A 22,060-nucleotide genomic window follows, 5' to 3' on the forward strand; every position below is an offset into this window, starting at 1 on the left:
TCTAATTGTCCACGCTCAACTGACGTTGGTTGTAAATAACCACGACTCCTTACGTTATGGCAAGCTTCGGGGCCACTTCCTGGAGTCGTGGAGTCCTGCCATTACTCGTAGGGTACATTTCATTAAAGCGTGTTTTTTTAAAAGTTTTTTTATATTACTTATTGTTATTTGAGGAGGAGGAGAGCTCTCTTGCTACGTTGGGGAAAGGGGAGGGCGGGCGGGCGTGGACGTATTCGGCCGACGTCGTTCATGAAATAAAAAAACCCACAAAGGAGAGGGTGGATGTGGTGGAGAGAGCGAGAGAGAGGGGAGTGGGGGGGGTGATATTCTGCACCGCCTTCTCTCAGCTACGTTGCAGCACCCAGGCTAAACGATCCGGTCGCCACCCATCCAAGTACAGTCCTGTCGTACTAACCGGGCTTAACCGAGCTTTGCTTGTGAGATCCGAAGAGGTTAGAGGCACGCAAGGTGATATGTCATAGGCGTGTGTGAACGCTCAATAATTGCCTGGAAACATCTTGAAAGAGAGGACTGCAGAGCGTGGGCAATTTGTTGGTGCCCGTTCACTGTCTGTGGTCTGCGGGTCCACGGTGATTGCGAGGTGCAATTTGCATGAAGGACGCTGTATATACATATATGAAACGAAACTTCATAGGCAACAAACCTGAGTGTAGCTTGTTAATTCTCTCATACACTCGAACATTCGCAAAGATGACTCGTCGCTATACGGCTCTTTTTGAGGAGCGACCTGGCGATCACAAATGACAGCTCAACGAAGTGGCTTGTCACGTGGAAAATTACAGAAGCCAACAACTCTGAAATACATGTTTCTAAGTGTGGAGGGGAAAACTCCAAATATACAGGCGTCAGGGTCGGCATCGTACCCACGACCTCCTTCATACCAATCAAGGATAATTAATATATCGCTATCGATGAGCTGAGACGTCCCGTGGTGGTGATGGTGGTAAAACTTTTCCGCCACTTGAGTCAACTACTGCTCAGTTTTGATTGGTGGCAGAGGTTTGAGGGCACCAAGACCAATGATGGCAGCTCTGGTCCGGGTATCATAGCGCAGTGTGCTAACCATTGCTCCAACCGCTGCACCCATTTGTGTCGGGACCTGTTGTTGTGGCTGTAATTGCCAATTTAAGTATTTCATGACACTGAGTGGGACTGACCGCGAAGCCGGGGTTTAACCAACACGATTCAATCGAGAGACGCCACATTGCCGTGTCGCTTAATATCAGCACGCTGACATTACGCCCAATTGATTTGTGGGCTCCATTTAAAATGAAACTCTTCATTGACCGATCGATTTAATTCATTTCGCTACTGATGTCCAGGAAATGGGTAACTAACTAGACAGGCAGCATTGACACGAAATAATTAGTGGCCTTTTTCTTCTCATCATCATCATTCATAATTTATCCACTGCTGGATGAAGTCCTATCCATACGACCGCCATCCTTAGCAGTCGTGCGATGCCACAATCCACCTTGCCTCCTGCACTGATCTTCGCGTTCTTGCACCATGGCTGTCATTCCCTTGGGCGTGTGTTGCTCCTTTGGCTGAGGTTCCTTCACGGGCCTCGTCCACTGCTGTAGGTTGCCACCGTTTAAAACGGATGTCGTTGTCTCCTCTTGCAAGGCGTTGCGACCGGGTGCGTCCTGCCGTGCGTGGACCATTGCGCCACGACATTTACATTCATACGAACGATCGCACGTGATAAACGTAACTATTACTGGTTACACCAGCCCACAGGGGATTATTGTGTCCGTCGTGCAGGGAGGGGCTGGGTGGGGAGGGTGGGGCTGGGTGGGGGTGGGAGGGGTGAGGCTGGGTGGGGTGGGGAGGGGCTGGTCACCCCGTGGTGCCCTTATAAAACTCAACGTTTAACCTACTCACGCCGGCTTGTGCCCGCCCTCACAATCGGGCATATTTGCGGAATACACCACGCCGCCGTTGACCCTGGCAATTGACCGAGCAACCCAACGTTCCTACCAGCTCCCTCCGCAGGAATGTGTAACGAAACTATTTTTATATTTATTTTACCAGGTAAGGCCCACCGAGCTATAAAGCTCTTTTTCAGGAGCGACACGGCTATCACAAACGATAGCTCAACGAAGTGGCTTGTCACGCCAAAAATGCACAGCAGACAAATATTCTGAACGCGTGAGGTTCATTCTTAATGTGGAGAGGAAAAAACCGGAGGACCCGGAGAAAATTTCACGCGACCACGGAGAGAGAGAGAACATGAAAAACTACAAATATACAGGGTACTTCAAAAACATGTTAACACTTACTTACATGGGACTCTGGTTTTTAATGGAACAAAACGGATACTAATACACTGTAACATGATAACAAATGAATGTTAATAGCTTAAAAAGTCAGAGTCCCCACTTAAATTTCGATTTAAAGCTTTCGAGACTGCAGGGATTCATCTTCTTGGTTCTTTCGGTAAAGTCACGTAGAAGGGAATAATAAAATAAAAAATCCATAAAAATAAAACGTAATAAAATACAATTCTCACGACGTTTCGGCCACAACGCAAGCAGCCGTCCTCAGGTGAAGAACAGGGTTGGACGCTGTCTTTCCGACAGCCCTGTTCTTCACCTGAGAACAGGGTTGGACGCTGTCTTTCCGACAGCCCTGTTCTTCACCTGAGGACGGCTGCTTGCGTTGTGGCCGAAACGTCGTGAGAATTGTATTTTATTACGTTTTATTTTTATTGATGTTTTATTTTATTATTCCCTTCTACGTGACTTTACCGAAAGAACCAAGAAGATGAGTCTCCACTTGTTCGCCATCATTGTCAACACGTTGCCTGGAATCTTCTCCAGGTGGTCTCCAGAGCCCAGAGGCACATTCCTCGTGTCATTGTTACAAATTCTTACTTGTATTGTTGCAAATTCTCATTTGCAACAATACAGGCGTCATCAGGGTCGGCATCAAACCCACGACCTCCTACAAACCGGGCGCGCGGTCGTTAACATCTCCGAGCCACCGTAGGCGCCCCGAACTGCCCCGACCGACCGAAGCGCTCCGCCGTTCCCTGCCCTGCGTTGCGTGCAGACGGACCGCGGAAGGCGAGCGGCACGCCGGGCGCGAGACCTCGCGACGTCGCTCCGATGCTGCCGCCGCCGCAGCCGCCGCGACCGAGAGGAGGCGTCGACGCGATGGAGGTGGCCGCTCACGGTGAGACGCTCGCTTACCCTCGTTACGTTTGGTTTGGTTTTGATCATCCCAATTCGCGCCGTCGGCGTCGCGCATTCGGCACGCGGGTACTGCAGAGCTACAGCCGAGATGACTCCAGCCCTCGTTGGATACGAACAGTAGGGAGCAGCACCTTTCTTTACCGGCCGCAATGTCACCGCGCGTAATTTTCCTCTGACGAGTTGGAATGTATCCATGCTGAGCACGTGAGCAAATTTAATGGGATTTGTTGTTGTTATTTTTTTTTTATTGCGTGCGGTCATTCGTAACTCTTTGTCGTCAAGAACACTGTCGCCCTGAAAGGAGGATTAAATGTGTAAGATAAAGGCGACGTTCCGGGTGCCACGGTGGTGGGATGTCATCTTACACGCCTGGTATGCGGGAAGTCGGAGGTTCGATCCAAACCTTGATTCATGGAGTCTGCATATTCACTCTCCCCGCGGTTGAGTGGGTTGTTCTCCGGGTCCTCCGGTTTTTCCCTCTACATTTAGAATCAACATCGCGTTTTAGAGTATTTGGCTGCCCTACATTTCCACGTGACGAGCCACTTTCGTCGAGTGATTATTTTTGATTGCCAGGTCGCTTCTTAAAAAGTGCTGTACAGCTTAGTGGGCCTTACCTGGTCAAATAAAAAAAGTGCTATGAAGGACCATTGCCTAAAACGTCACCTACTGGTTTTTTTTTTCCTGTTGAGGCCGCGGTGTTATTGACGAACGTGTTGTGTTTTTATATTGTTTGGGTCTTTCGGTAAAGTCACGTAGATAGGTTCAAAGAAAATAACAAAACACTACGGAGTTTCGATCGCAACACAAGCGTTCGTCATCAGAAGAGGAAACGTAGTTTTTGGTTCTTTTCTTTGAACCTATCTACGTGGTTCATATTCTTTGGGTCTTTCTGTAAAGTCACGGAGATAGGTTAAAAGAAAAGAACAAAATAGCAAAAAACTACGACGTTTCGATCGCAACACAAGCGTTGCTGATGACGAACCTATCTACGTGACTTTACCGAAAGACTCAAACAATATGAATTCCTGCAGTCAGGAAAGCTTTAAGCCGTGATGTGTTTTGTTGTTGTTTTTGCTTGTGCACTACACTGCCAATGCTGCAGCAGCGGAATCACGAACTACTTTGTACAGCTACAGTGGCAGGACACGTGAATAAGGATGTACGCATTTTATTTATTTATTTAGGCGAATGGTCAGGACAAACGAAAAGCGTCCCATCTCGCTCGTAGTATCACTACTGCCACCACATTAAACTTTAACTGACTGTTGGGACAAGTGATGTTAGCGAGACACCCCTTAAAGCCGAGACGGCACTCGAGGGGGTGGGTGGCCAGCACCACATCCCGGCCACCATTGTCCCGCCCATGCCGATGGTTACTACACATCGCACTAGGTACTCATTTTAGGCTGAGTCGACCTAGGGGAGGCCCAGGACTGATATTGACCGCGAGCGGGAGTCGAACTCGGGGGGCCAGGTTCATTGCGCAGCGCGCTAACCACTACGCTACCTCTCCCCACTACAGCAAAGACAAAGATCGCCCAAATAGCTGTAACAGAATGTCGGGGCAAGTGCTGTTAGCGAGCATCTATGAATGCGGGCACGGCACACGAGGGGGTGGGTGGTCAGCGTCACGCACGGCTGCCTTTGTCTCCCGAGTAGCGATGTTTACACACCGCACCAGGTACTTATTTGAGGCTGAGTCGACCTAGGGAGTTCAGATAATCGTCACTAGTGGTGGCCGTGAGTGGGAATCGAACTCGGGTCGCCGGGTTCGCAGCGCGCTAACCGCCGCACCACCGCTCCCCACTACAGCGCGCGCACACAAAACAAGAAAATACTTTCTGCTTAAGAAAATATCAAATAAACAAAACGATATATTTTATTATCTATACCTGCTCCTGTCATTGCCGACGTGACCAAATTCTCCTGCCTGGCCCTTCCCCCCCCCCCACTGTTATTCAACTAGGTCACGGACTATTTAAAGTGATTTTAAACTAGGTTACAAAATTACCCTAATTGCAGTCATTAATTCTATAATGAGAAAACCCGGGACAGATGTTCTGCAAGTGCTCGTCTCCCGTAGACATGTCATATGCTCGGGAAACGAAGGTTATTCAACTTTATTCAATTACGCGGCACCGTGATTATGAAAACACAGCCAAGAGTGCATGAAGGAGGAGGGGGGGGGGTGGCTTACCCGATCACTCACTAAGTAGCCATGCGTCTTGTTTAGGCTGCACACGATCCGGTTACCGTGCCAGCATGTGGCCAGAGTCGCAAAGTTGTTGATTTATTTTTGTTGTTGGTTGCCGTTCAAAATATTTCCCTCCAACCATAATTCGTGTTTTTTTGTGTCTTTAGTTTTTTTCCCCTCCCCTCCCGTCTGTTGCAATCGGCGTCACGTCACGAGACTAAAGCACCCATACCGGGATCCACCAGCCCAGCGACCCCTGTGCAGAGATACGTCCCGCGGAAGTGGATGTCACGGGGCTACTTTTGAGGTCCCGTCAAGCGGCCTCTCTGGTCCACAGCAGCAAATGAATGCAATTTGAACTTACATACTTCAATAAAAAAAAATCTATTCAAGGGGCGCCACGGTGGTGAGATGTTATCTTTCTCGCCTGGTATGCAGCAGGTCGGGGATTTGATCTCGACCCCGACGCCTGCTGCTGTATATTTGGAGTTTGCGTGTCTCTCACTCTCCCCGTGGTCGCGTGAATTTCTTTTCCGGGTCCTCCGGTTTTCCCCTCCACATTTAGAATCAACGTCACGCATTTTGGAATATTTGTCTGCTAGACACATTTTCGTTGAGCTATCATTTGTGATGGCCACGTGGGCTTCTGAAACACAGTTTTTTTAACCTGTTCAAATAAAAAAAGAGAGATACGTTTTTTTTAGTTCAGGATCACCTGCACACGAGTTGGAGTTTCCCCTTACCCACTGTTACGGATGGACAGACAGAGCCAAAGGAAAATAAATGGACAGATGGGAGGTAACTCCATAAACGCTTTCGAACCTTTTATTTGGAAAGCTTTTAAAAACAACAACACAAATCACTGCGCTGGGCAAGCGTGAGATAAACAAACCTCGGCTTAATCCTCCTCAATCAGAACATCGACTCGCGTAGAAATGGCTTCGGGCTGTCTCCTGAAACCACTTTCGAAGTTTAAACCACGCGCACCACCCCACCTCACCCATAGAGACATTTTACGAACCATTTTATGAACGATTACATTATTGAACGAGCACTAATTTCCATAAATACTCGTGGACCATTGATACTGTGAAATGGGACTGACGCGTAGAGCAAATGCATTCTGCTCTTAATCTGTGCGTCTTTGATTTTTCACGCGCGCACGTTGTGCGGTGTGTGTGAGTGCAGTGTGTGTGTGGTGTGTATGTAGTGTGTGTGTAATGCGGTGTGTGTGTGGTGTGTGTGTGTAGTGTGTGTGTGGTGTGTGTGTGGTGCGGTCTGTGTGTGTGCAGTGTGTGTGCGGTGTGTGTGAGTGCAGTGTGTGTGTGTGTGGTACGTGTGTGGTGGGTGTGTGTGGTGTGTGTGTGTATGTGTGTGTGTGGTGTGTGTGTGTGGTGTGTGTGTGGTGTGTGGGTGGTGCGGTGTGTGTGGTGTGTGGGTGGTGTGTGTGAGTGCAGTGTGTGTGTGGTGCGTGTGTAGTGTGTGTGTAGTGTGTGTGTGGTGTGTGTGTGTGCGGTGTGTGTGTGGTGAGGCGTGTGTTAGTGCAGCGTGTGTGTGTGGTGGGGTGTGTGTTAGTGCAGTGTGTGTGTGGTGGGTGTGTGGTGAGGGTGGTGAGGCGTGTGTGAGTGCAGTGTGTGTGTGTGTGGTGCTGTGTGTGTTAGTGCAGCGTGTGTGTGTGGTGGGGGTGGTGAGGCGTGAAGAGTGCAGTTTGTGTGTGGGGTGCGGTGTGTGTGTGAGTGCAGTGTGTGTGGTGGGGGTAGTGGGGGAGGTGAGGCGTGTGTGAGTGCAGTGTGTGTATGTGTGGTGCGGTGTGTGTGAGTGCAGTGTGTGTGTGTGCGGTGTGTGTGAGTGCAGTGTGCGTGGTACGTGTGTGGTGTGTGTGGTGCGGTGTGTGTGTGGTAAGTGTGTGGTGGGTGTGTGTGAGTGCAGTGTGTGTGTGTGTGTGGTACGTGTGTGGTGGGTGTGGTGAGGCGTGTGTGTGTATGGAGGAACGCCCTCCAAAGAGAGACTCCTTCAAAATGATCTCTCTGCGTTCATGAACTCAACGCCGTTACCGGTGCCTCGAAGCGAAACGGGAAATGCGATGCAGCATTACAAAAAATGGTTTTCAAATCAAGCACTCAACTTTCCGTAGAGATGAAATGCAACGCGATCGTGCGACTGTGGTTTTTTTTTATCATTGTTATCGATCGTCCAACAATCGCGTCAATGCAATTGATGGAATGCAGTTATTTAGTGTTAACGAGATTCTCACCGAGACTCGGTTCAGCTGACGGCACTTAACCCCTTGTCGGAGCGATCGTCTCCGAGCCTTCGACGTTTTCGTTGCCACTAAACTCTCGCCCCTAATAACACCGAAAACGACCGAGCATAGCCTCAAGACACTCTAAGGGCAAGTGCTGTAACACCTATGAAGGCCGGCACGGTACACAAGTGGCGATGTTTACGCACCGCACCAGGTACTCATTTGAGGCTGAGTCGACCTACGGGAGGCCCCTGGACCAGGTCAAATAATCACCACTAGTTTTTTGGCCGTGAGCGGGAATTGAACTCGGATCGCCGGGTTAGGAGCGCAGCGCGCCAACCGCTGTGCCACCGCTCACCACAAACAGTCAACGACACGCGCACGCGCGCAACACGCACGCGCGCGTGCGCGCAACACAGATGGACCGCTCTAGCAATAGCGCACATATGGCGCTCTTTAATTTACCCGCAGCGTCCAAATGATCTGCGCCGGTGAGCGAGTGCATGCAATGCAGATGTGACCCCCCCCCCCGACCCCACAACTACTACCTCCCCCTCCGCCCCCCCCCCCACTGCTGTAACAGGACGGAATGAATCCGTAGGCCTGAACAATTTACATAATTTACCATTCATTTTGCCGCGGGATTCATTTCGCCCGGTTATAGCGCGCGTCCGACCAACGGGTGCGATGTTCAGAATTGAAGGCGAGCCGCCGACGAGGAGGTTAAGGGGGTTGCGTGGGAGACGTAACGCTCTCCTCGCCCCCCCCCCCCCCCCAATTACGCAGCATGTAACGCTGCGCTCATCCCACCCGCTCACCCACCCTCTCGCTCGCCCACCCGCTCACCCACCCTCTCGCTCGCCCACCCGCTCGTCCATTCCCCCAAGCACCCACCAGTATGTCCGGCCGTCCACCCGACCCGCTCACTCACCCACCCACCCACACGATAACTCGCCCACCCACCTACTTGTTCATTCACCCTCTCGCTCGCCCACCCGCTCACCCACCCGATCACCCATCCACCCATTCACCCATCCACCCAATCACCCACCCGCTCACCCACCCGATCACCCACCCTCTCGCTCGCCCACCCGCTCACCCACCCGATCACCCATCCACCCAATCACCCACCCGCTCGCCCACCCGCTCACCCACCCGATCACCCATCCACTCAATCACCCACCCGCTCACCCACCCGATCACCCACCCGCTCACCCACCCGCTCGTCCATTCCCCCAAGCACCCACCAGTCTGTCCGGCCGTCCACCCGACCCACTCACCCACTCACTCACCCACCCACAGGATAACTCGCCCACCCACCTACTTGTTCATTCACCCGCTCGCTCGCCCGCTCGCTCACCCTCCCGCCCCCCTCTATTATGGATCATATTGGTCGCGAAAGCCTACCGCGTGTTAAACAGACCACAGTGGTTTGTCACGCACGGCACACCACGCCCTGTATACCTATCGCTGTGACCACGGTCACCAGGAGTCACTTACCGACTCCAGTCTGTCGGCGACCCAGAATATATTCCGCGAGAAATGTCGGCGGGTTCCTATCACTGCGCGCTAACCACCGCTGATGTTGTCCCTGGCTGGGGATCAAACTCAGGTGGGCAGGTTCCTATCACTGCGCGCTAACCACCGCTGATGTTGTCCCTGGCTGGGGATCAAACTCAGGTGGGCAGGTTCCTATCACTGCCCACTAACCACCGCTGATGTTAGCCTTGACTGGGATTCAAACTCAGGTGATCTCCGCCCCCCCCCCCGCCGTGTGCGATGCAGGTGGCGCGTCGCGAGCCGGGGTGGATGTCGGCCCCCCGGCCCCCCACTCGGTGCTCAGGGCCGAGCTGCTGCAACAGCTTCTGCTGCTGCTGCTGGCGGAGAGGCGCCAGCCCCAAGCGGAGCCGCCCAGCGCCGTGAAGGAGCGCTCAGTCCGGGTAACGCAGCCCCCCCCCCTAACGCAGCCCCCCCCCCCCCCACAATGGACGGACGGACGGACCAACCGATCGAGGGCAGGGAGAGCACGGTAGCGCTCTCGAATTCAGTGGGAAAGTGTTACAAATACTGTTCTGTATTATTGGTTCTTTCGGTAAAGACCGCTTGTGTTGCGAACGAAACGCCGTGGTTTTTTTTACTTTTATTTTGAATTTTAATTAAAAAGAAAAATTACAATTTTATTTTATTTTTATTTTATATCTACGTGACTTCACCGAAAGAACCAAGCGTATGAATTCCTGCAGTCACGAAAGTTTTAAGTCAAAATGTATACTGTTTTGTAGTCCAGTCGGCATTTAACTTGCAGGGCCTCTTGGTGCGGGCAGAGGCCCTTGGGGGCAGAGACTCGTGGGGCAGCAGAGGCTCGTGGGGGACAACTTCCTGAAATAACGACTCGTCCAGCAGAGGCTGCTCGCTCTTCGCGAATATCAAGGAGAGGCGTCCCCCCCCCTTCCTCCCCGGCTTTTCGCCCACGGGGTCACGTGGCGCTCACGCGGCCGAACGGGTGTCGCGTGCTTCGCTCGCTGCGGATGTCTTTGCGGTTCGAGAGCCGGCGAGCCGCCCCCCCCCCCCCATTAAATAACCGCGGGTCAGGAATCTGTGTTGTCTGATATTCGGCTTGATGCGAAGAATACTAAGATGGGGGCCAAGATGCAAAATTTGTGGACGTTCAAACAATAATAAAAACGGGGTGCCTGCGTCGCGTCACCACCACACTTCCCCGCAAAAAGTCGCAGTTGCGTGATGTCACCGTGACTTAAATTACAATTTAATAAATGTTGACGTTAGAGTGATTGTTTTTGCCGAGGGTAACACATTTTTCCGTTTCGGTGAACCTATGCAGGACAAGAGAAAGAAAAAAATCTAGCTAATTTTAAATAATTATAAATCATTTCGTGTTTTGTTTCTGTCACCCAGAGGCTTTACAGAAACTGTCAGGATTGATTAAAACATTATTGTGGATTAGCAAACAGTTGTACATTAACTAAAGTACAGCCCTGAAGTTACCTGTTCGTGCCACTGGTGGTGAATGGATCCCTCCAAGAGGCTATTTTGGCCTACTCTTCCACGGTGGCCAGACGTCTTGGAATAGGTGGCAGTACCCGCACACGTTACCCCACCACTCCGCGATTGGCCGATGGCCGATCTGATGCGCCCATGTATGCCGCTGGATGGAAAGCGGTTCGCAACCTGCCAAGAGGATATTCTTAGGTTTTTTCGGTAAAGTCACGTAGGTAAAAAAATTAAAATTAATAAAAGTAAAATAAAATAAAAATCACGACGTTTCGGAGGCAACACAAGCTTCCGTCATCAGGTACCTACGTGACTTTACCGAAAAAACCTAAGAATATGAATCCTTGCAGTCACGAAAGCTTAACATCTAGAACTGCCAAGGGGACTTTCCCCGTCCTTTCGCCTGCCGCGGCAGGAGATCGAATCGAACCAAGGGCCTGTAAATGTCCACGTGATAAGCCACTTTGTTGAGCTCTCATTTGTGGCCAAGTCGCTTAACTGACAAATAAGTTAACACCTGGTAAGATGAAGAAAAAAATTGTTTAATTTGTATATTTACTAGTGATTTGTTTACCTTTCCTATACTTTACATTTCCTGTCGTGTTTTTGGTATTGTTTGTTCTAACATTCTGACCCGCCCCAAACTGGACATCCGTGAAAAAAATCTTCACAGCTCATCGGATTCCTCCAGTGTCAAAATAAACATTCCGATTCCGTGTGCTCGCCACGACTCTTCGGCAAGCATTCCTCTCCCACGAAACCTCGACCAAAATTCCCTCCCGACGCGTTCAACCCCCGCTGCGCGCTTTGCTTTTATTTCTCTCCCCCTCCTCCTCCCTCCCCCAGGGCCACTACGAGAAGGCCCCATCCGGAGGCTCTCAGCTCGGCCGTTGGGGCCTTCTCGCGGGCCGTACCCGGGCGGTGCCGCGGGACGCCCCTCGGCGGCCTCCGCTCTGGCCGCACGGCCGCCCTCCTCGCCCTGACGACGCGGCGTCTCGAGGGAGCGACGGGGCCTCGGAGCGGCTGGAGGAGACGGCGAGAGCGTCAGCGGCGGGCGACCGGCAGGGGGGTCGAGATGGGACCACGAGTCCAGCGGCGCGGAAAGGTGCGGCTTCCGAATTCGAATCTTCATTTAGACCGGAGGAGGGATTCCGATGAGCGGATGTCCAGGAGATTGCTTTCTGCTACAGCGGCGTTTGGGATGCGACTATAATTGGCGAGTTGTGTCTGACCCGAGACTTCGGTTCCTAAGGCCTGAGGCCACGCGAGGCCGCGCGGTTTGGGAACAGCTGGCGATCAGTATTTATCCGTCATTTGCAAGCATCTTGGCCGCGCTCATCGAGTACTGGAGGGCGAGATTTCCAAGCGGGCAATACCCGTGTGTCCGATTAAAGCGCACTCAAGTCACCTCTGTCACAAAGATGCTGCATAGGCCGAGGGGTCATCAAGCTGCGGCACCGAAGCCGCATGCGGCTCCTTAAGGGACTGCTTAGTGACGTCATTTCTTAGAGGGTTTTTTTTTTAAATAAAAATGCGCTTCTGCGGCCGTCTGGAACGCTCTTCCTTCCGATATTCGGCGAGCCACTGGGAGCTATGTGCACTAGTCATCTGGATTGACAAACTACCCCGTACCTCCGATTAACACTGTTGGCTACGTATGGTGCGAAAGAAGTTCAACATGCATTCTGGATCATCAAGGCAGGGGGGGGGGGTATGCAGTAGTGAATTAAAGTGTCCAATCACCATGTTACAAAGGCAAAGATGCCCCAGCATTACCGTTTAAAAACAAAGTATCTTGAATTCCAACATATTTTTTTTTACATGCATTACATCTTAAATCACACACAGCCAATGTCACACGCTGAGGAGTTACTCCCTGGACAAGACAAACTTTTCTGCGGCGGATAATAACTCATCGTCTGAGCGGCGGTGGCAACGGCGAGCCAAGATTTGAAGGGGCGTTGCAATTCCCAACACTTGCGGGTGGCAAAACAACTTGTTGAAAGTAATAATTGCAGCGGCACACGCTGTACCCATCCCCACTCGTGCCGCCTCCTCCCCCTCCCCCTGGGGCCACCGTTCCTTCACCGCGCTCGCCACACCACGCGGGAAACCCGAGACCCACTTTCCAAGGTGTGCCACGTTGCGGTGGAGACATTTGTTATTTTTTCTTTTTTACATATTTCACGCCACACGATCAATTGGCTTGGGGTTGGGGTGGGGAGATTATTTATTTTATGTATCATTCGGCAAAGTGTGGCGGCAGCCCCCGGTTACCAAAGTGGGGGTCGGTGGATCACGCAGCGACGCAACCGATTCGGGATTCCAAACGGCACGCTTCCGCGGCGGTGGCGCGCGTGGGAAGCGAAGTTTTTTTTTGTTGCGACGCCACTCTTGGCGTGCGGAGTTGGTGGGCGTTGCTCTCGTCGTACGCGTGGGCACTCTGCGGGCACGCTCCGGCGTTCGTCGCCCACGCGGAAGACGACAAGTCGGGAAATTTGCACCGGCGTCGCAAGCTGCTTTGGAGCCTCATTGGAGGCTTTTTTTTACTTGATGAGAAAGGAATTATTTGGCGCTGTGAATTTACACCTGCTTTCGCTTTGGAGACTTTCTGTGCACGTGACGATCATCTGAACGGAAGCCTGGGCCTCCCCTAGGTTGACTCAGCCTCAAATGAGTATCTAGTGCGGTGTGTAATTGTTGCCAATGGGGAGACAAAGGCAGTCGGGCGTGGTGCTGACCACGCACTTTACCCAAAAGTATGTGAAGGTTATATGGGGAATCTTTGCCGTCGAGACAGAATTGGAAATGTCACATTTTATAATGATGTATATATTGGGGAGGTTATCCTGACTTTTTAGTAAAATCTGAAAATGAAGCCGAGATACATTTCGGAAAATCTGTAGAATATATTATTTTGAGGATTGATTTGGAAAGTCTGACATCATATGATAGTGATGTAACCGAGATAAAATTCCAACTTTGGAGAATTTCTCACCAAAGGGATCAGGCGACATCATTTGTGTTCACGTGAGGACGCGTTCAATTGTGATTCGGTGCAAATGGTGAAAAACATTCATCCAAAGAAGATGCGAAATCACTCTGAAAATATCTGAAACCCCGAAAAGATTTGCATCCAAAAAACCTATCCCAAATGCACACTTGTTATCATCTTGTTACGAAGTGCCTTCACACCACTCAAGTAGAGCCTGATATCTTACACACCCGCGTACGGGCGGCGTATTGAACGAGAGGTACAAAACAAAACGTGACGTTTAAAAAAAAAGAGCAAATTGCACAAACACCGCAAAGCCACCCTGGAGACGCGACGAGGCTTCTTTTTTTTGGTTATCGGGTGAGCAAGGAATTATTATTAGCGCCGCGAATTTACACTCGCCTCGGCGCGTACGTGCGTGTTGCAGGAAGCGTGGATGGGAAGCAAGACGCGGCTGTCAATCAAGAAGCTGTCAACGCTCGTGCGGCGGAGGAGGGATTGGAAATCGTGCGCAGCGCGACGCGCGACAGGGAATTGCCAGGGGCATTGCTGACCCCTCTGGTGAGCTAAGTAAATTGGTTAAATGAAAATAAAATGAGAAACGGGGTGGTGGTGGGGTGGTCGGGGTGGTGGGGGGGGGGGAAACAAACATCCACCCTTGAAATTCGTAACCGCTTTAACAGACGCAACGAAATCGAAAACCAAAAATGTTGGGGGGGGGGGGGGGGGGGGGGGGTTGTGGGACGGTGACGCTCACGCAAAAGTTTGCAAACGACGCCCGCCAATTCTGAATTGCATCGCAGGGCCGGGTCTTGCCTGCAGCAGGAGCCGCGTGGCCTCTCGGTGCGTCCCCAGTGACTCACGCTGCCGCCGTCCGTCCAGAGGAGGGCGACCGCGGAGTGTCGCTCGACGCGGCCGAGGTCGAGCGGCGCAGGAAGGCTTCGCCGGACCGCCAGAATGCGGAGTTTGGCTACATCGTGACGGATAACAGGTGACGATTTGCACGCGCGCCAACTCACGCGCGCACCCGCGCAAGGCAGAGGTAGCCTTGATGGAACTTTTGCGGCAAGCGCCGTTGGCGAGCACCTATTAAGGCTGGCAGGGCACACGAGGGGGTGGGGGGGGACCAGCACCACGCCCGGCCGCCTTTGTCTCCCATTGTGCCAACGTTAACATACCACGCCAGGGCACTCCTTTGAGGCGGAGTCGACCTAGAGGACAGGTTCAGATAATTGTCACTGATGTTGGCCGTGAGTGGGAATCGAACTCGGGTGGCTGGTTTCACAGAGCAGCGCACTAACCACGACACTGTTGAGCCCCATTTTCACGAGCACACACATGCGCACACACACACGCACACACACGCGCACACACACACGCGCACACACACACACGCGCACACACACGCGCACACACACACGCGCACACACGCCACACGCGCACACACACGCGCACACACACACGCGCACACACACACGCGCACACACGCCACACGCGCACACACACGCGCACACACACACGCACACATACACACGCGCACACACACGCGCGCACACACACACACGCGCACACACACGCGCGCACACACGCGCACACACACACACGCGTACACACACACACACGCACGCGCCTGCACTATCGCTGTAAAAGGACAGATGAACGAAACGAGCCTCATTTCTGATCGTGCCCATGAACCACTCTCCGAAATACCACATGGAAATAAATAAAATAAACTCGTGGCTTTTGTAAAGTACATTAACACCATTAGGTGTACGTTTTTAGCATCTATTTAATGCATCAGTGACATCGTACACACGTGTTCACGCAGATATAGTTTTGTTTAGCAATCCACTGCAGAATGAGGACCTCCCCTACGGCTTGCTGGCCGCCAGGGGCATTTTGACCATACTTCACCACGCTGGTCAATGCGGATTGTTCAAGGTACGGAGGGAGCGCAGATGAACAAGGGACTTTCCTGCACTGTCCACAGTCCGTATAGAACCTCTGTTTATGTTCGTGGTGGTCACCCATCCAAGCACTTCCTCGACTCAAGCCTGCTTCGCTTCCAAGATCTGACAGGATCGAAGTTCCGGGTTCATTCCAGGTCATTTGGCTAAAATCTTACACATCTGCACGCAAATTTAATCGGTGTGCGTGGACGCGGGAGGGGGGGGTGAAAGGTACATAACATAAAAAAACAAGTGGTGAAATGATGCATTGATTCGTTGATTAATAATCATTACTCAACGAGGCTCACGATATCGCGTCAAATGTCTTGCATATAAGAATCTCCGTTTTGTTTAATAATGCCACCGATGTCACGCGCAACGATCGAGGTGAGACGCGGGTAATGACAAAAAAGCTATCGACCCCCCACCCCATGGCCCTGCTTGGCCCCAAGCCAGATTGAGATGCCCTCGTGAGGGCGAGAGTTTCACGGATTGGTTCTGGCTCAGCTCGGCCAATACCCAGTCGTTAAAAAAAAAAAACACACGGTACCGCGGAAGCCCCAAGCCGGCGTGGCTCGGATGTGCCAGTGGAAAACAGGTACGAGTTATTGCCATGATGGTGTATGTACGTGCGTTGAACTTCTTTCGCACCGTACGTAGCCAACCATGGCTAGTCGGAGGTGCGGGGTAAAGACAACAAACTGAACACAAAAAGCAGTTGGTGTTTACCAGCACGAGGTGCTGTGCAGGCGCTTATGATCATCATCATCATCATCCTCTTTGAGCAATCTAAACTCAACTAAACTATTAAACGAAACTATTTTTTATTTCACCAGGTAAGGACCACTGAGCTATGTAGCTCTTTTTCAGAAGCGACCTGGCCACAAATGATAGCTCAACCAAGTGGCTTATCGTGTGGAAAGTAATAGCAGCCAAATAAGCAAAACGCGTGACGTTGATTCTAAATGTGCAGGGAAAAACCAGAGGACCCGGAGGAAAATCCACGCGGCCACGGGGAGAGAGACACGCAAACTCCAAATATACAGCAGGCGTCAGGGTCGGGATCGAACCCACGACTTCCTGCATACAAGGCGAGGTAGTTAACATCTCCTAGCCACCGTGATGATGATGAGAGAGAGACAAGCACACTCCAGATATACAGCAGGCGTCAGGGTCGGGATCGAACCCACGACTTCCTGCATACAAGGCGAGGTAGTTAACATCTCCTAGCCACCGTGATGATGATGAGAGAGAGACAAGCACACTCCAGATATACAGCAGGCGTCAGGGTCGGGTTCGAACCCACGATTTCCTGGTAAGCCAGACGAGGCAGCTAACATCTCGCCACCATGGCGCAAACCCTCGCTCTTAAGCACCGAATTCCAGGCCCCATATCGTCCCAGACCCACACCTCTGTTTGCATGTGAATAGGCATTGTGCACAAAATGACATCAGTAATGCACGACGTCTTCTCTTGGAAATTTAATTAAAATCTTAATCACCTTTTAATTCGCAAATATTTGACGAAGTTAATAACGTGTAAATGTTAACGCACCGCATTACTTGTCGCGGAAGATCGTGGGTTGTTGTTACTCCTCCGCGTTTTTCCACTCTGCGCAATCGGCAGAGGTGCGGTTGCTCCCGAGCGAGCGGTGACCAGCGTTTGTTTTTATTTCGTGGCCGTCAAACGATAGCCCTTGTGCATCGCATTATGCCGGAGACGTCACCCCGTACGGAAAACCCAATTTAAGCGTCATTGTTTAATAAGGTCAAAGTATGCAGTCCGAGGTGGAGAGAGAGAGAGAGAGGAGAGGGACCGAGAAACTCACCCTTGACTTTTGTGGCATTTTCCCAGCGAGCGCGAACCGGTTGGCAGCTCACGCAACTGACCGTCGGTTTTATTTGTATTTTTCTCAGGGCCAGCAGCTGGCATTGGTCGGCTGAAAAAGGCACCTGCCAACGGGTCAAAGGGCAGCTGCAGAGGGCTAAGGGTGAACGACGGCGCGAGTCGGTCGGAGGCCCGGGCCTCACGGTCGCCCCGCGCTAATCTTTCACGCCCTTCCGTGTTCCCGATGCTCGGAGACGCCGTCTCTGCTCGACTGTGAGCAATTCCTATTTCGATGGCACTTAGCAAAGTGAATCTCCCTAGAATTGCAAATAACCGGAAAGGCGGTGGGTGGGTGGGTGGGGGCGAGCTATAGTTGTCAATGTGTCGTGGTGGAAGTAGCTTAAATGAAACAGGCCTATTAGTAACGTTGCTTCGCCCGACAGCTTTAGAAACAGAGGAACGAACCCGGAGGTGGATTTCTGGCTTTCCATACGATTTGCTTTCTTTTAGACTTTGAATTCCGTGACCCAGGTTTTTTCCCGTCGGGGACAAAAAAAAACTAATAAAATATGCACGTCGAGGCAAGTCCATCAGGAAACACGACGTGCGGTATTCACACTCTCATCCGTACGGAGAAAGCCGTTCTGCATCTGCGAATGATTCGCGTCGCTTGTCAGAGCACGGCGGAAGCGCCGTATTGGAACAGGAACACGGCGACAATTAAAAGCATTTTTTAAAAGAGGGAACATTGTTTTCCACCCCTCTCAAATTATGCGCTCCTACAGGAAGAGAAGAACACGAACCAATTTTTTTTACTTTTATTTAAAAGCAACCCACGAAAATTGTTGGCGCATTCATTTATTTATTGACGCGAACGACCGAAAACCACAAACCACCCCCCCCCCCATTGCCCCTCCCAGCGAGACGTCTGTCTGCCCGTGATGGCTGCGTTGTTGCTCTGGAGATGTTGCGAGGTGATAATGCTGCCCTCCCTTTTCATTCCTTCTTGAGGCCGGATTAATTTCCTTCCTATTAGCGGCTTGACGCGCGCCGCGCCGCAATTTGTAAACCGCCGCGGAGCGGAATGCAAATTTGTAAACCCAGCATCTCCGCTGGGACGAGGACGCCTGGAATATTAAACCAACGCGCACGCGCGCGCGTGCGTGAGAGCGTGCCGTCACGGCAAACAAGCCGAGCGGCTTCTCTGAATTTTAAAACGCCGATATTTGCCCTTGCGTTGGGAGTTCAAAACTAAAAATGTCATGAAAAGTACCACGAAAAAATCCCCCCCATTATTGTCATTTTTCTACTCGGGGATTGGGTATCGCTGTCACGAGAGAGGTTCGCCACCGCCGCAGTGTGTCGGCCGCGCACTCCGTGCACGCTGCTGCGAGCTTCTCCCTCCACAACACCCCGCGTCCTGTCTTGCGAACCACCAACTGAGCATCACAATAAATACGTGACTCGTTTTATGCAGGAGAGCCACACCGAGTCGCGTGACACCTCTTCAGGAGGGTTATGTCGCTCCACTGGGGTTTGTACATCAAGGTGCTTTCAACCGATGAATGATGGAGTTGTGTTTATTATGCAAGTGGGAGGAAACCGGAGCACCCGGAGAAAACCCACGCGTGCGAGGGGGCAATGCTCGATCCCCTCCCCCCCACATACAGATCAAAACAGGTGGCGATTAGTCCACTTGCCGCACCGCCTTCTGTTGGCGTGCCAGGGTATTGCATGTCCTGGACGCCCACGGCAAGGGAGTTTCACAACATCGGGGTGCGGTGATCCACCAACCCTTGCTGGATTACAAACAGCCGCGTGCAGCAGAGCCACTATCACCCAGCAGTGGAGGGGAGGGGGGGGGTATGGATATGCGGTGCTGAATAACCGCACCGCCAATCTCTCTCTGTCCGCGCGACGTCACAGCCTGGTCTCCACCTGCGCGAATCGATCCCGGGGAAGTTTGTCGCGAAGAGAAATTGACCCGGGTGGCCCATTCGCCGTATCTCCGACACAACATCACTCCTAACGGCAAACGGCCCCTTAACTAAAAATTTTGCCGCACAAAATCGTTGGGCGGGGGGTGGGTGGAAGGAGTGGGGGCCCGCACGGTAACCAAGCAAGCGTTCACGCCGCCACCGCCGCTTCACGACTGGCCAACGCGTAATCACAAAAACAGACGCGAGCGCGCGCCACGCGACCGCAATTGCTGAAGGAAAACTTAGGATGGTTAGGTGTTGACATTTTACGGGGGCCAAAGCTATTGTCTGTCAGTGGCACATTGAAGGTCATCTCTGTGTAAATGTCACCCCTTCCACAGTGGGGGGGGGGCGGGGGGGGGGGCGGGGGGGGGGTGTTAGTGGCGGCTCTCTGGCAGCCATGACGAAGGCTGGCGAGTGTTGAGCGCCGTTTAAAGAGATGCCCGGCAAACGCCGGTGCCTTGGTTGACCGCGACCCCCGCTCTCCCCCAGAATGGCCCGGCCCCCGGCCGTGTTCCGGCAAAGACCCGGATTAGGATCCTCAAAGTCCACGCTCCTGCCCTGACCCCACCACCACCACTCCCCCCCCCCCCCCCCCCGAGCTTCATATTGCTGCGGATATCAGCGCTGCAAGATCTCAGTGCCGCCGTTCTTTAGTGCCAGAAGCTCTCCCAACGACCGACCCCCCCCCCACCCCCATCATAACCGCGACCCTGGCCCACGTCTGGGGAAGGGGTCTCTCTGTTGAACCCTCGCACACCGAGGTGCGACACCGCGTAGCCCAAGAGGGCTGTCTTGGGATGAAAGCAAACATGAGCAGAGCTCTGTTCCGTGCCCTGACCTGTATGTGAATTAAACGTTTAAACCGTCGGCCCCGCAAAGCCCGATTGGCTTTGCGAGGCGATATTAACCGACGGCATTCATCAGCGGAGTCAGGCTTGCTGGGTAGCTTTGTGGGAATGCCACCGTGAGTATGGGTTTGTTTTTTAAGTGGAGTGGGGGGGGGGGATTCTTGAGCGCCCCCCCCCTTCACCTCGTATCGATGTGAGTCTCGTGCCAATTGAAATGTCCTGCAATGAGAGCGTCAGAAGCCGAGACCGGCACACGGTACAGAGTCGCGTATGCGACCGTCACGTGTCCGCCCTGACCGCGTAACCGCGCGCAGGCGGCGTGATCGACACGTTCGTGCCTCCCGCACCCATCGGGTGTGAAATGCGGCGTGGTGAAGTGGTGAAGTGGTGAAGTAGTGAAGTGCACCCCGGCGTCACGGCCGTCGGGGGCAGCGGCCGCAAGCTCCAATTCGGACCGCGAGCCGCGGGTCACTTTTGCTGGGGAAACTTTCCGGCGGCCGAATGACCTCCCGACTGCACAAACCCATCTCCTGCGCTGAAAAAAGCCACCGCGAGTTGATCTGCGTCGGGGGAGCGGTGGCACGGCGGTCAGCGCGCCACGCCGCGAAATCCAGGGCTGGCATCGGCGGTGTGTCTATCTGAACCGCGCTCGGGCCTCCCCTAGGTTGGCTCAGCCTCAAATAAGTATCCGGCGCGGTGTGAACAGGCATCGTCGTGCACCGCGCCTCGCCGATGGTACCGCGCGCCAACGTACCGTTCGAGGGGCTACGTGGGGAATGTTTTTCGTCTTTGCTTTCTGTTGCCGCAGGCCGCTGAGCTTATCGTCGGCTGTACGACTGCTGGAGGCCCTGGCCGGGGAAGTGAATCTCCCCGCCGACTCCTTCACGGACGTCAGGTGAGGGGATGAGCCGTGGCGCAGTCCGCGACACGTCGATCAAATCGAATTCTCCGCGCTCGCGGCGTCATGCTTCGAAATCGTGCGAATGGCGAAGATGTGGGGAGAGGGGGAGCGGTGGTGGTGGAGGAGGAGGGGGGAAACGATTGTATACTCATAGTAGTAGGTTTTTACCCTTTCAACTGGTACAAAACTGACACCTTTATACAAGGCATCATGTTTGCAAAAACCACAACACAGATAGTCAAAATGCAAACAAAAAGAAACAACTCTGATAATGATAATAATGATATGCACTGTCCTTGAAGTTGATTGGTCCACACCCGAGACAGCTTTCCTTAGAGCCTAGTCTCACATGGGTTGGACCAGATGACGCCAAAAGGCGTACAACTCAAAAACAGTGCACTATCAGAGTATTGAGAGCTCGGGGTAAGCATTTACACTATGATATGCCTTGTATAAAGGTGTCAGTGTTGTACCAGTTTAAAGGGTAAAAACCTACTACTATATTTTGCCGCTGGTAAAGGAGGTCTCATAGTGATTGTATACTCATTGTGGGATGTGGGTGGGGTAAATTGTGGGTAATCCCACCTGTTCCAAGACGTCTGGCCAGCGTGGAAGAGTAGGCCAAAGTTAGCTCACAAGAAGGGCCCTCTCGGCCTCTCTGCAGTGGAGGCATTTGCGTCACGGGAATTGTACGCAGAGTCGCGAACGTTCCACCTTGTTTTTGTACTTTCTACTAACCGCCACCACCACCACCTTAAATTTTTACTTTAAACTTTCGTGACTGCCAGAATTCATATTATTTGGCTCTTTCGGTAAAGTCGCCACCTTCTCTGCTGAACGCCTACCATGGCGAGCGCCGGGTAACTATTTCTCAATGGAGAGACA

At 52.4% G+C, this 22,060-nt stretch overlaps 2 protein-coding genes across 2 annotated transcripts in view; one reads left to right on the forward strand and one right to left on the reverse strand.

Moving 5' to 3' along the window:
• Window positions 1–17,471, reverse strand: part of DNPEP (aspartyl aminopeptidase) — a 121,654-nt gene extending 104,183 nt beyond the window's left edge. Inside the window, exon 1 of the mRNA XM_078866032.1 lies at window positions 17,446–17,471. Within this exon, the coding sequence (XP_078722158.1) occupies window positions 17,446–17,463 (18 nt within the window). The 5' untranslated portion in view covers window positions 17,464–17,471. The remainder of the gene's footprint in view (window positions 1–17,445) is intronic.
• The window catches only part of LOC144938215 (receptor-type tyrosine-protein phosphatase N2-like), a 193,825-nt gene that overhangs the window by 62,226 nt on the left and 109,539 nt on the right, over window positions 1–22,060 (forward strand). Inside the window, exons 2-7 of the mRNA XM_078866031.1 lie at window positions 3,076–3,198; window positions 9,446–9,600; window positions 11,519–11,777; window positions 14,095–14,228; window positions 14,471–14,658; window positions 21,083–21,169. Of these exons, the coding sequence (XP_078722157.1) occupies window positions 3,076–3,198; window positions 9,446–9,600; window positions 11,519–11,777; window positions 14,095–14,228; window positions 14,471–14,658; window positions 21,083–21,169 (946 nt within the window). The remainder of the gene's footprint in view (window positions 1–3,075; window positions 3,199–9,445; window positions 9,601–11,518; window positions 11,778–14,094; window positions 14,229–14,470; window positions 14,659–21,082; window positions 21,170–22,060) is intronic.

The sequence above is a fragment of the Lampetra fluviatilis genome, chromosome 21 (assembly GCF_964198595.1).
Source record: "Lampetra fluviatilis chromosome 21, kcLamFluv1.1, whole genome shotgun sequence".
Classification (NCBI taxonomy): Eukaryota; Metazoa; Chordata; class Hyperoartia; order Petromyzontiformes; family Petromyzontidae; genus Lampetra; species Lampetra fluviatilis.